Below are 13,489 nucleotides of genomic sequence, written 5' to 3' on the forward strand. Positions count from 1 at the left end.
TGGAGGTAAAGCACGGGCCACCAGCTTGTTTAAGCACAGTATGTATCTGGGCACTGGCAACTGGGCCGGGTGCTCCCCTGGATCGGCTTCACGCGATTGGAGCACCAGCTCTTTTCTTTTGCCTGCTTCCACAGTTTTCCATCTGCTACCTCCAGACTAAGTGGCCTTTACCGTAGCAGCGTAGCAGCACCATTCTCAAGCTAGGGACCAGATATGGGGACCCTCGGGTTCAGGCGGAGACGGGCGGCAAGACCGAATCGTGCCTAGAGAATCAGAGTCGCAATTGCAATCACCCATCGTGACATGCCGCACTGCACGGGTTTAGGTTGAATTACTTCTTTTGAGCTTGCGTTTTACTGCAATCCTGCAAGAGCGCAATGAGAGAGCTCACAAGGTCGCGCTGGTTCCATTCACCTCCACGTACTATAGTTGGAATTCTCTGAGGCATTTCGCCCTAGGACGCCTGCTATTCACTCCGAGGGAACTATCGGACATAAGGAGTAAGCTAACCTTAGCTCATGGCAACTCATCCGTGTGGACAAGGCCGGCAGCGCGACTACATATGTATGTAGGGAGCTCAAGGTAGAGCTTCCGCCACCGGCATCCACAGTCGAGTCAACTTGCAGAGTACGGATCCGTAGAGCTCTCGGTTATCGCAGCAACTTCTCTTTGTTGGCTGTTGGTCCGGCCGCTGGGTCAATCTTAGTTGAGACATCCGTTGCTGTGTATTTCTAGAGCATACTACAAGCTTTCGCTGCCGGCCTATGTTTCTTTCCTGGCCTCCGCGCAAAGAGTTGTGTCTTGATGGACGTCTGTGACCGTTGCATCAAAGCATGGTTACAAAGATCCACTGTCGCATGTAGCTGAGCCTGCAGCTCAGTGTAGGCGCAAATGTTTTCACCCAGAATAATGTAGAGGCGAACGCCGCATATGTATAAAGCTGTGGTGCCTCAGTAGAATAGACGAGCTTGAAGTAGTGAATTAGCCAATAACTGCCTACTTCCTTGTCTTCCGTCCGCCTGTCTTAACGGCAAGTCATTCTTGGAGCATTTCGTTCATGTTAAGCTTGATGCGATTGGTGTCACTCCACCAGTCAACTAAGAACGTCATAAACAACAACCTTTCTTCTTGCGGCATCTCACTCTAGCCCAACAACCCATCTTCATTCCTCAATCGACACACATTAATCCACTGGGGATAGCTCGGCCACAACTCGAAAGGATCACCCTTCGCATTTGACACTGGGCCAAACCCCCTTGTGTGTGTCTCTCTCTCTCTCTCTCTCTCTCTCTCTCTTTACCCATTGGCAACTGGAGTCGCGACGCCACCTTATCTTTCAACCACCAACCTATCCACGGAATTTATCCTTTGTATGAACGTAGAGTTTCTACCACCCGCTGCGCTTTTATTTCATTTCGCGACTTGATGATCATCCACCTTGCAGTCGACCGTCGCCAGTGTCCGGCATCATGGTCATCATGTTTACGGACAAGTACGTTCTTCCAACGGCTGGCCCTTTGGCGCTGCAGCCCAACTCTTTTGACTTGTTCGGACGCCTTTAGCTAATCCTTCCTAGCTGCTGGCCGACTGAGAACCTGATTCTCAAGACCGGGCGCAAACACTATCGCTCCAACATTGCCCCTTGGTAAGTGTGATGCCGAGCTTTCGTGATGCGTTGAGGAGTACCAGCAGCAGCTCATACATGAATCTTTCCAGGCACTGGCAACTACGATCCTTGATCTGCGCCGAAGGCAACAATACCCTCTACTTTCCGACCGGCGTCAACAACAATCACATCACGCGACTGACCACCGACTCTCAAGAATCTGAGACCATCAAGATCCTCGGCTTCCACCCTAGATGTTTGGTAGCCCAAGGCGGCTGGATATGTTGCGGTGGTGAGAATGGAGAATTTGCAGTGATACACGACGTTGATCGACACCAAAACGGGCGCAATGAAAACCGGAGTAGGGTTCCGGTGCGCACGAATGTTGATGATGCGCTCAGCAGCAACCTCCATTCACAACTCCGATCTCTCGAATCCCCTCCAGGTCAAGGAAGTGATCCGTCTTTGAGCTCGTCATTCAGCAGAGAAATGTTCAATCTGTTGGAGCAACGATTAAATGGCCCGACCAAGACATGGACGTCGTCAAACCATAAGTACGGATCGGAGCGCGTCAATTGCATAACGCTTTGGGAACCTCCGAAAGCAACGCCCTTGTTTCCAGTTGCGCCTGGTCACTATGCCACACCTGTTGCCGTTCTTTCGAACAACGACAAGACGGTTACCATAGTGGGACTACACGATTGTGAATTCCTTGACGAAATCGACCTGCCCGACTGCGTCAATCGTAGCCTCATATCGCCGGATGGTTCTTTGCTGGCCAGTATCTGCGACGACCCGTTTCTCTACCTGCACAGCAGAAGGGCTGTGAACAAGGGCAAGATTGAAGAGTATCACGAGTGGAAACTACTAACACGAGTCCGTCTGGAAACCCCGCCCAAGACTGCTCGTGATGATAGCAGAGGATCGTTTGCTGCCTCGTTTTCTTCGTCTGGACGTTTCCTGGCCATCGGTATCCAGAATGGTACAATCAGAGTTTTTGACGTCGCTGCATTGCAGGATCCCGATAGAGAGCCTCTTGTTGCCTTTTTTGCTACGAGTCGGCATCCTGATACCACTGGTGCTGTACGGGACATGGCATTCTGCCCCGGTCCATACGACTTGTTGGCCTGGACAGAGCATCGGGGTCGAATTGGTATTGCCGACGCGCGCAGCAACTTTGCACAGAGACAATTAATCGCCCTGGATCAGCAAGACGGTTATGAACACATAGCCCTGAACGATAGGACCACCATCGATCCCCGTCTACTGGAACAGAGAAACGACCGTAACCCATTGTCTGGATCCTCATCCCATCTCGCCAGATTACTCAGTCAGGCGAGCTCACCACAAACCCCTTCGCAAACCGCACCACATGCCGAAATCACGGAAGCACTAAACCATGCATTTACACCAGAAGAAACAGCAATTCTGGATGCTGTAACAACTGAACGGCGGCGGCGGGAAGCTAGGGAGGCGAGGGAGCAGATCGCTCAAGAGATCGCCCGGGGAAGCACATCTTGGAGGTCATCCTTGTGGGCTGAGCGTGTAAGTCCATCACCACAAACTCCTCTGCACTCTCCATACACCACAGCCCGGACAGGACTCGTCTTGCTGGAAGAGGTCACCTTCAGAGACCGCGCTGTGAATCAAGTGGACGTTGCGCTCACCATTACACGACAGCGAGAAACACTTACACGAATACTTGAGCGGGAACGCCGCGGCGCCCGTGACGCCCATCGCGCAGCAGTGGGTCAGACGTCGACGTCAGTCGAGCAAGAACGCGAGAGGCGCGCCCCAACCCCCAGGAGACGGAGTTCCATTATGCAGGCTTTGACTCAAGAACCCGAACGCGCAGCTGGAGTCACGCCGCCTGTTCTGAGCCGCATTGTATCGCCTGGAAATGATAGCACAGGGGCAGCACAAGATTCCCCAACTCCGTGGAGTTCGGGGAGACTTACTTCCGGTTGGGCTGACCTCGAGGCTTTGTATAATATCACTGGAGGGGATGGTGCCGGTTCTACCGACAACATCCGCGTTCAGCCCAGTCGCACACGACGGGCAATTCCTGTCGTCAATGAGGCATGGAATGACGACCCCTCGGGATTCGGGGCCCGTCAGCGCTACCCAAGATTAAATAGCCGTGATCATACCCAGCACCCAGATGATACGGCAGGCTTGACATGGAGCGAAGATGGACAGACTTTGTTAGTTAACATTTCTTTGCACGGACACCAACTTTAGCTGACATGATACCGCAGATGGGTCGGCGCTGAGGACGGCGTCTATGAGTTCAAGGTCAACTTACAGGGGCGCAAAACCTTCCCTGAGATCATTCTTCGGTAGTTCTTTGGCTTCAGTTGTGTATCACTTGTATCTGTGATCATTGGCATCGGGACATTGGCGTTTGAGGTTTCCAGCATTCACGGTCACAATTGGGCAACTCGGCATGGCCATAGGCCAACTCTTGGACGAAACGGCGAATCGGAGTGTTGTTATATTTTATGGAAAAGCTTATCCGCCCGGTCACGCACTGAACTTCTTGGTTTATGAGCAGTTTGCGGGTATTGATAGCGCTCTTCAGGGGATTTCACACACGAAAATACGTATTTGCAGTATACTCCTTGATATATGTATACTCTACTATCTTGTGTCAACTATTACACATTTGAGAAACACTGTGATTACTGCGAAGTATGTCCGGTCATCGGACACTTTTAAGTTGCAAGTTTCGACATAAGCTAGCCAGTGACGATCTTGATTTACGAATCGATCGACTATAAATGTCGTTATCTTGCACTAACCATAATTTTCCCACTCTTGCACTAATACAACCACCACGATGCTCGGGGGAAGTCTGCGTCGTCAATTTGTCTGTCGAAGTCGAGCGTCGATCGGTCGCTCGTTTTCTAGTACTCCCGCCGTCAGAGCAGATTTCACTCATGTTGTAAGTCCTTATCTCCCGAGTTACTCGATAATGGAGGTCCGACTTGGGTGCAGGGCCCCACATAATTGTTGAGAACTGCAGACGAGCAAGCAAAACGCTCAGCGCGGCAACTCCAATGTCTCGGGGGAAAAAAAGAGAAATAAAGAGACCGGGGGGGAAAGCAAGAAATGCTAACAAGGCCGCATAGGTTGTTGGTGGCGGCGTGATCGGCCTCGCCGTGTCCCAGCGTCTCGCGGCCAGCCATCCCGACAGCACGACGCTGCTCCTGGAGAGGCACGGCCAGGTCGGCACCGAGACCTCCAGCCGCAACAGCGAGGTCATCCACGCAGGCCTGTACTACGGCGCCGGGTCGCTGAAGACCAAGCTCTGCGTCCGCGGCAAGGAGCAACTCTACGATTTCTGCGAGAGGCACGCCGTGCCCCACCGCCGCACGGGCAAGTGGATCGTCGCGCAGACGGACGGCGAGCGCGAGGCGCTGGAGAAGCTGCATCTGTTCGCGAGGGACGAGATTCATGTCCCCACGCGCTGGGTGGGCGAGGACGAGGCCAGGAGGGAGGACCCCGAGGTCACGGCCAAGACGGGCATTTTGGAGAGCGTCACGTCGGGTATCGTGGATTCACACTCCTTGATGCTGACACTGCATGGGTTGTTCGAAGACCAAGGTGGAGTCACCGCCCTCAACTCGACACTGTCTGCCATCGAGCCTCTCGGTGGCGGCGGCGGTGACTTACCGGGCAGCGGGGGTTGGCGTATCACGGTGAAAGATACAGAGACGGGCGAGGAGAGCAGCATCGAAACCGAGACGCTAATTAACTGTGCTGGACTGGGTGCGGCCGATGTGCACAACATGATCGCGCCGCCAGAACGGCGCATGAAGCTATACTATGCAAAGGGAAACTACTTTTCCTACGCCTCCTCGCATCCTAAGGTCAAACGCCTCATTTATCCCATGACGATGCCTGGCATGGGCGGACTAGGCACACATTTGACGCTTGACATGGCTGGGCGAATTCGGTTCGGACCTGACGTGGAATGGGTGGACGACGCTTCAGATCTCCAGGTCAACGATGCAAGACTACCGCTTGCGATTTCTGAAATCCATAGGTACCTCCCCGGAGTGGATACGAGTGTACTGGCCGCAGACTACGCAGGCATAAGACCGAAGTTGGGGAAATCTGGTGCTGTGGGCCAAGGAAAGGGCTTTCTAGATTTTTATATCAAGAAAGAGGATGGGTATGAAGGTTGGGTCAACTTGTTGGGAATGGAGAGCCCGGGGTTGACGAGCTGCTTGGCCATTGCCGACCTGGTTGAGGGAATGATGTATGGAGGTCAAGAGGCTCAGTAGGACTAGAGTATGTGGGAGAAGCAGAAGGTCGTTGATTACTCTTTAGGGAGACGTATATCTCAAGGTGCATGAGGGCTTAATGATTCGTATGTGAAGATAACATACATCTCTGTCAATCGAGTCAAGCGGACCAGTGCGTCTGCTTGATACTACAGGGGTTCTCTGTAAGCAACGGGAAAATATATGGCCAATTGATGGCATATTTACTGGGACGTCGTGTCAGTATATGGCATATTTTTCTATGGCTGGTGAAGATGTAACTAAACAAGCGAGACAAACATTCACAGTTGTAAGGCTCGGGACAAACGGTCTCAGCCCGGCTCATCCAGTGTTACCTCGGTCTATAGGTGATCCGCGAACGTTGTGCAATGGAGCGATCTCTTCTTCGTACGACATACGCTTTAAAAAAAAAAGGTGTGGGCCTGTGCATAAACTTGGCACATCATGCAAGTCAATCTTCGGCAACGTCAACCAAGCGTCCGGGAAAGACTCGTCATGATCTAATTACGACATGGTGCATTATACGTGCGTGGGACTATCAGATGTGACACCCGCGGAAAACACCACTCCTGATGCGAGTTACTCGCTGTCTAATTTCAACTCGCTGTTGAATCTACCGAGAACCGAAGGGACGAACCCGCAATACGAGTACCTGTGGAAACTCGCCAAGATGCTGTCGCAAGTGTTTTGGTGCAGCTCAAAAGTGCTGTAACACCGAACTTCCCGGGAAGCTGCTGTAAGTTTGTGTCCTATTTGAAGCGAGCGTGACATGGCAAATACGCAGCATATAGTCGCATTTTGTGAATCGTCAATTTCGGTATGCTTTCTCCCATTGGCGAAAGCGTTATGTATGTATGTGTCCTGCTGCATTCAGTAATTCTCTTGGAGACATCCGATATAACTTCTTGGCACACTCCCCGCATCTCCGCATACCGTTCCACCGGAGGAAATGCCCTGCTGTAATTTCTCCATCCAGCAGGCTACCCCAGTATGGGGAAGATTGCATCCTGCGTAGATTGGGGATCAACATTGGGGTAATTCTGGGGTATGAATTATATAAAAAATCACGGCGCCGCCATGTATGCTAGAAAGGATCGTCGGTCTCCTGGCTCCTGTTTTTCTGGTACCGCCTATCCGTCGCACCAATCACTATTATGCGGTCCTCCTTGGTGTCTTTGGCTGTAGCGCCGGCACTCGTACGTGCGGCGCTCAACACGACCGAAACTTCATCTGCGGTCATCATCGCCAACGATCGTCTCTATGCCAGTGTCAACAAGGCCACTGGCTCTGTCGAGACCCTGACATTGGACGGCCAGAACCTGCTAGGCACCAAGTCTGGTTCCACAGGTGTTGGTCCGTACCTCGACTGCTACTGTACACCATCTGGATTCTGGACTCCCGGGAGCTCAAAGCCCACATACGCGCTTTACAATGGCACAGACTCGACAGGCACAGCGTACGGCGGCATCAAGATGTCAGATACATATATTCCTACAGGCCAGGTACTGGAAACTTACTGGTTCTTGAGGGATGGCGAGACTGGATTACACATGTTCGAGCGGCTTGCTTACTATAACGAGACGACACCGTTTCTACGGAACTTGCAAGGTAAACAACTGGCCCTTGGCGGTATGCCTTCTTGATCGTTCCATGATGGTCACGATGTTCAGAATACAGCTGATATTGAGGATGTGCAGAGTTCCGAACGCTCTTCAGACCCAACTCGGCCATTTGGACACATTTGCTCACCAACGAGGAGCAGTGGGCGCCGCTGCCGAGCAAGGCGGCCATTGCTAAGCAGGTCGTTGTTCGTAAGTATTTCTTTACATGGTCGGCAAGGAAAAATGAATGCGGGAATAAAATGCCGACTGAATGAGCACACAGAGGATGCGACATGGTACTTTGGAAACACCCCAGATGATGCCTACGTACAGCAGGAAGCGGACTACTTTACGAAGTACACTTTCCAAGATACTTGGAGGAACAACGATGTTCACGGACAGTCAGTAAGCTCGATGCTATGAGAGAGTATCTACTAATTTCTTCATCTAGATTTGCCGATGGTACACAGACTCCTGACAACTCTACTTACGGTGCTTGGCTGGTTATGAACACGAAAGATACCTACTTCGGCGGTCCACTTCACTCCGATCTGATGGTTGACGGTATTGTCTATAATTATGTACTTCTCCAGATTCTCTGCGAGTCGGTATACATGCTGAACCTGATCTAGATTGTTTCAAATCACCACGGAGACCAGACGCCTAACATCACAAACGGTTTCGACCGGACATTTGGACCGGTAAATAACCTAGGCTTTTTTCTCCTTTTCTCTCCTTCTTCTCTTTCTTTTTCTCTCATCTCATCAGATCTAACAAGCACAGCAATATTATCACTTCAATCACCTTCCGGCGGGCACCGACATCCTCGAATCTCGCGCCGATGCAGCTCAGTATGCGGACCCCGCCTGGAACGCCGATTTCTACGACTCCATCGCACAATACGTCCCCAACTATGTGCCCACTTCGGAGCGCGGTTCGTTTAAGCTCCAGGTCTCCCTTCCTGACAAGGCAGAGAAGCCAATCGCTGTTCTCGCACAGAACGCTATTGACTTCCAGGATAACGTCTTTGATACGAAGGCGTATCAATACTGGGGCGAAATCGATGCTACTGGTGCTGTGACAATCCCACGTGTTAAGGCCGGGATTTACAGATTGACCATCTACGCTGAAGGTGTCTTTGGTGATTATGTTCAAGATGATATTGTCATCACTGGTGGCGAGGAGGAGAGTGTCAGTATCAAATGGAGCGAGGAGACATCTGGAAACGAGATATTCCGGATTGGCACTCCTGACAAGAGCTCAGGTGAATACCGTCATGGTTACGCCAGAGACGAGACGCACCCCCGACACCCCGAGGAGTACCGTATCTATTGGCCGGTCTACGATTTTGTGGACGATTTCCCAGAAGGCGTAACATTTAAGGTTGGTGAGAGCGACGTCTCGACAGACCTAAACTACGTTCACTGGAGTGTGTTCGGTGGTTACGGCAACTCGATCCGGACGGCGCCGTATGCTGGTGATGGCAACGTGAATAACTGGACGATCACTTTTGACTTGGAGCAAGACCAAGTCCAGGACGCGACCGAAGGCCATTTCACCGTCCTTCTGGCAGGTGCAAAGACTGCGGCTGGCAACACGGATGTTTTCAATGCTTCTGAGCCCCACTCGAACCTCAAATACACCGTCAATGTGAACGGTCAGGACCTCGAGCCTTGGGTCATTCCGTAAGTATATTCGATTACTTGGAAGTGAGTTGTCACTAACATCACATCAAGCTATTACCAAAGCAGCTCTTGTGCTGTGAGATCTGCTGTGATATGCTACAACATTGGCCACAAGTTCGAGTTTGATGCCGGAATCCTTCAGGCTGGCGAGAACTCCATTATTCTGAGTCTTCCTTTCAACGCCACCGATTATGTAAGTCCCTTTCCACGTTCCAACCAACCTTCTCCCACGCTATTCTTTACTGACGTGCATTTACTCGATAGGAGAGCGCGGTCTTGACACCAAATATCTACGTCCAGTATGATGCGTTACGGTTAGAGCTTAGTTAGCTGAAGCCGACAACATGATAGTCGGACACATAATCAAATGAGCGTAAATTTAAGGTGGTATGTCTAATTACCTACTCAAGCATAATACTGAGAATGGGCACAACACGTATTCCAATTCGGCTTGCCAGCCCTCTTGACAGGTAGCTGTACGTTTCTTGACTACGTTTCGACGTAGCCCTCGCTAGCTTGGGAGAGTGCAATGCCGCTTCTGGTCTACCTTGAACATGGCACCCGCTTCTCATCGTCCACGTAACGGTCTACAAGAAGTTGGTGTGAGACATGCAGAGCCCCGTTATTATGCATCGTGCTTCTGTACCATGTGTCCCATCCGTACTGATAACATGCACACCGATCTTCGAACGTTAACGCGCCTATTTCCGAGACCGCTAACAAACTCGGAGTGTACCATGGCTCCCTGGGCCTTTGAATCACCATTCTACCTCATAGTCGCAAATTAGACGTTTCTCTTCGCCCTCCGATAGAAGAGGCAATCTGGTCAAGCTGAAAAGAATCTGAGAGGATTAGCATGGTCCCTGCACTAAGGATGACGTTCAACTCAAGAGAGCTCCCCGATTTTTCTTTTTCTTTTTGCACCAGAGATATCTGGCTCAACACCACTGGTGGTATCTCGGTTGGTTACAGAATCCATCATCAGCCCATATTTTTCTGTCGCAGATATGACCGCGCCATAGATATTTCGGCCTGGGTCGTGTCCGTTCAATGGTGCCGTATTGTAACTATTAAGCCCCTATCATTCCGCGACTTCGCGGATCAAGGCCTTGATCGGCAACATAAACTGGGCCGATAATCTAATCGAAAGACTTGTTAGATAATCGACGGCGGCACAACACTCTTCGCACAGCCAGTTATCAAACACCCAAGATATAGTACCTCCATTTTCTGACCGCTTCCGGAGAGGATTCAGCTGCGTGTCTCGACCTAGTTCTTTGGTAGCGACCCTAGAATCTTCACGTTCCTGCAGTCGTTGTCTGACCCAAACCGTGTAGTATGCACCGGTTTCTAACTCCGGATACTCGAGGATCCGACATCTGTACATGGCAGCGTCAAATAATATGGGGATTTCTGTGTTAAAAGAAACACATATTATCAGATTTTTCGTAGGACGTGATTTAAGAAGCCGTGGCAGCACTCTGGGGTAAGATTTCTCAAAAAGTGATTGATTCTCGCAGTCCAGTACTCCACAGTTGTTCATAGCGATAACAGCAGCGGCATGATTGTTATCTGGTAGTCAACCCCTGGTGATTCATGCCACCTTTTGCGTAATTACTTTTCTGCGGATCAGATATTAGCAAACACTTTTATCGTTGCTGCTAACCTGCATTACTCTTCATCCATATGTTTGGCTACTTGGCCTGCTATCAGTACAACCATAACTTCCATTACGTACCGGAGGATAACCATGTAATCTACTGATATTCGCGCTAGTCTTACCTGCCTAATAGTATACAATAACGATCTGAGTAAGGCCCATCGCTGGGAACTGGCCCCTGAAAACACACATGCCTCCTCCCCAGCACCTTCTTGAGAAAGCAAGTAGTGCTCAAGACCGACCTGGAACCCCTTTCTGACCCCTACTCCAACGATACACCTGTGCCAACGCCAAAGGCAGTGCAAACAAGAGGCCTGCCTTTGAACCCCACCCTAGAACTCCCTCGACTCCCCGATCTTACACACATCGAAAACGCCTTCCTCGGGAATGCCCCTCCTCCTCAGCGCCTCCTTCAACAACTTCGGTGGCTCGCGCAGGTCCTCCGTCGTCAAGATGAACGTCCCCCAGTGTATACTCATGGCCCGCTTGCACCTCGTATCTCGGAAAATCTCCACAGAGTCGAACGGGTTGGCATGGACGCCCGAGAACGCGGCCCGCGGGGCGTACGCACCGATGGGTATCAGGCCCAGGTCGAAGGGCCCGCGGAGCTGGCCCACCTGGGCGAACTGCGGGTTCGTTGGGAGCTTGTCATGAGGGTGCGCATAGTCGTCGACGTCGGCCGGCAGCCTGGGTACGGTGCGGTAGCCGGTGTCGCCGAGGAAGAGGACGGATCTCTGGTTGGCGTCGAGGGACGAGCCGCCCGAGGAGGAGACGGCCCACGAGCACCAGAGCGTCTTGTCCCGGTCGAAGCCGGTGCGGCCGGAGCCGTGCTGGCAGGGGAGACACGAGATGCGGCCGGTGATGGGCTGTTGTGGGGCATGGTTCGCCTCTTTTTCGCTGGCCGACCCGTCCTTGACCGTCAGTGTCAGATCTACGTCTTCCCACCAGTCGCACTCGGTGACATTTTCCAGCCCGGACTGAATAAACCAGTCCTTCAAACCTAGCCCCACGAAGAAATGCGCCTGCGGAAAGTTGTCTCGAATTTCCTTCACACTGTCCACGCTGAGGTGGTCATAATGCGAATGTGAGATACATACGGCATCCACAAATGGCAGATCCGAGAGCTTGCACGGTGGTTGCGTGAATCTTTTATACAGATCCCGCTTGATGGGTGCGCAGTGGTCCTCAAACACGGGGTCGAACAGCACGCGGAGCCCTGAGGGATACTCCACGTAGTAACATGCATGGCCAAGCCATGTGGCTCTCAGAGCTTCACTGCCAGGTGCTCCGGTCCTGCTGGGCAGAAACTCCGGCTTCACAACGGCCACAACGTCGTTTTCCGGCTTAGGAAATGGCGAGGTGCCGAACCAAGTGCTCCTATTTATTCATCAGTGTCATATTCCCAAGTTCGCAGATATGTCTGTGTTGACATGGTTTGAAAAGTTGGCAGCCCGGTCTGAGCTTTGGAGAAACTCACCACATTAGGCGGACAATATCCCCATGCGAACAGGCGAGAAGGACTCATGCGGATTCGTAAACTTGGTCGTCTTGCCGGCACTATTCTTGACGTGATGCGTTTTTTTCTCCACATCACTGGGCACTGGCCCCAGCCGCTCAGGTTTTGTTACGGTTGTTACAAACATGGCTGCATGGAGCGCGGCAACCGTAGATTTCCTAGCTGTGTATGTTCTTTTGGTGTATCTCCGGTATTGCTGATGTGAAGTCTGCCGAGAATCGCCTCGTCTCATGAAGAGGCGAAATAAGGGACGCATGAGTATGAGATTGGAATGTGTGAACACGGGACTGGTTTCCAGGCAACCTTAAAAGGTCCCCAAATGCTCATGTGCAGCTTTGTTGGGTTTGTGCAACGGAGTTAAACTCCGGACGGGAAATCGGAGAGATACGCAGAGATTAGGCCGAATATCTAGGGGTTTCAATAAGACCACACGCAGGAATACATACCAGTCTTACATTCCAACTTCTTTCACAATCAGCTTTCATGTAACATCCACGAGAACCTCGGACTTAAGGCACATTGCAATTGGAGTCGGTGCAATCGCAGTCCGCACAAATGCGGGACGTTTCCAATTTATTTGACTTAGCGCGGTTCTGCGGGAGCGAATGCGACAGTCTTGTCGTCATCTGCATTTTGGTGCTAGTACTGAATAATAATTGTGAGATGGAGTGCTAGGTTAGAGTATTGTTGGATATGTGAATTCCTGTAACATGTAATATACCTCCGTAGAGGGAGCTGATTATTGCGCCGCTGTCTAACTCACGTGGATATGATATGATGGGAGCCACCCTCCGACCGTCCGTGTCGGCCACGGATACCTGGTTAGGAATAACAATTCGTCTGCCAAGAACATGTCCCACCTGCAAATTACAATATAAACGAGATCAACGACAGTTGCTGTCAGGAGAGAGTGACAATATTGCTACACTCAAACATGAACATACAATCAGTTGCTTCTAAAAAACACAGTGGTAGTATCGAAACTCAATATAATTAATAGCGTAGACTAGTTGAATGAATTTGATTGAGGCCATTTTTGTTGTGCATGTGCCACCAATAAGTTTGTTTGTGCCCTTCAAATCATTCTCCTGGCTTCCCAACTATGGACAACTATATTGTTCGCGAAAAGGCA

General features: G+C 51.2%; 4 protein-coding genes across 4 annotated transcripts; 3 read left to right on the plus strand and 1 right to left on the minus strand.

The window, feature by feature from the left end:
• The first annotated feature begins 1,265 nt into the window (after positions 1-1,265).
• BKA67DRAFT_545877 (uncharacterized protein) lies at positions 1,266-4,297 on the plus strand. The gene is made up of 5 exons (XM_046101354.1): positions 1,266-1,492; positions 1,577-1,645; positions 1,717-3,151; positions 3,287-3,810; positions 3,865-4,297. Exons 1-5 carry the CDS (start codon positions 1,470-1,472, stop codon positions 3,947-3,949), a joined length of 2,136 nt encoding a protein of 711 aa, XP_045963950.1. The 5' UTR covers positions 1,266-1,469; the 3' UTR covers positions 3,950-4,297.
• BKA67DRAFT_545883 (FAD dependent oxidoreductase) lies at positions 4,291-6,219 on the plus strand. The gene is made up of 2 exons (XM_046101355.1): positions 4,291-4,550; positions 4,738-6,219. Exons 1-2 carry the CDS (start codon positions 4,446-4,448, stop codon positions 5,893-5,895), a joined length of 1,263 nt encoding a protein of 420 aa, XP_045963951.1. The 5' UTR covers positions 4,291-4,445; the 3' UTR covers positions 5,896-6,219.
• A 587-nt stretch (positions 6,220-6,806) lies between these two features.
• On the plus strand, positions 6,807-9,623 carry BKA67DRAFT_29714 (rhamnogalacturonate lyase). The gene is made up of 8 exons (XM_046096052.1): positions 6,807-7,503; positions 7,593-7,706; positions 7,780-7,897; positions 7,948-8,077; positions 8,129-8,197; positions 8,280-9,181; positions 9,233-9,374; positions 9,446-9,623. The coding sequence occupies exons 1-8, from the start codon at positions 7,050-7,052 to the stop codon at positions 9,509-9,511; spliced, it is 1,995 nt and encodes a 664-aa protein (XP_045963952.1). The 5' UTR covers positions 6,807-7,049; the 3' UTR covers positions 9,512-9,623.
• A 639-nt stretch (positions 9,624-10,262) lies between these two features.
• BKA67DRAFT_529955 (beta-lactamase superfamily domain-containing protein) lies at positions 10,263-12,484 on the minus strand (the record flags this gene model as incomplete). Its single annotated transcript, XM_046099159.1, has 5 exons — positions 10,263-10,560; positions 10,920-10,938; positions 11,032-11,103; positions 11,203-12,218; positions 12,333-12,484. The coding sequence occupies 5 exons, from the start codon at positions 12,482-12,484 to the stop codon at positions 10,263-10,265; spliced, it is 1,557 nt and encodes a 518-aa protein (XP_045963953.1).
• Between the last annotated feature and the right edge of the window lie 1,005 nt (positions 12,485-13,489).

Source organism: Truncatella angustata, assembly GCF_020726525.1.
Source record: "Truncatella angustata strain MPI-SDFR-AT-0073 chromosome Unknown BKA67scaffold_1, whole genome shotgun sequence".
NCBI lineage: Eukaryota > Fungi > Ascomycota > Sordariomycetes > Amphisphaeriales > Sporocadaceae > Truncatella > Truncatella angustata.

Bases quoted from the DNA above. Each gene is read 5' to 3' on its own strand.
- BKA67DRAFT_545883 (XM_046101355.1), top strand. From the start codon at position 4,446: ATGCTCGGGGGAAGTCTGCGTCGTCAATTTGTCTGTCGAAGTCGAGCG. The intron at 4,551-4,737 runs GTAAGTCCTTAT...AAGGCCGCATAG, and splicing joins GAGCAGATTTCACTCATGTT to GTTGTTGGTGGCGGCGTGAT.
- BKA67DRAFT_29714 (XM_046096052.1), top strand. From the start codon at position 7,050: ATGCGGTCCTCCTTGGTGTCTTTGGCTGTAGCGCCGGCACTCGTACGT. The intron at 7,707-7,779 runs GTAAGTATTTCT...ATGAGCACACAG, and splicing joins TGCTAAGCAGGTCGTTGTTC to AGGATGCGACATGGTACTTT. The intron at 9,182-9,232 runs GTAAGTATATTC...CATCACATCAAG, and splicing joins CTCGAGCCTTGGGTCATTCC to CTATTACCAAAGCAGCTCTT.
- BKA67DRAFT_545877 (XM_046101354.1), top strand. From the start codon at position 1,470: ATGGTCATCATGTTTACGGACAA. The intron at 3,152-3,286 runs GTAAGTCCATCA...ATTACACGACAG, and splicing joins CATCCTTGTGGGCTGAGCGT to CGAGAAACACTTACACGAAT. The intron at 3,811-3,864 runs GTTAGTTAACAT...ATGATACCGCAG, and splicing joins AGCGAAGATGGACAGACTTT to ATGGGTCGGCGCTGAGGACG.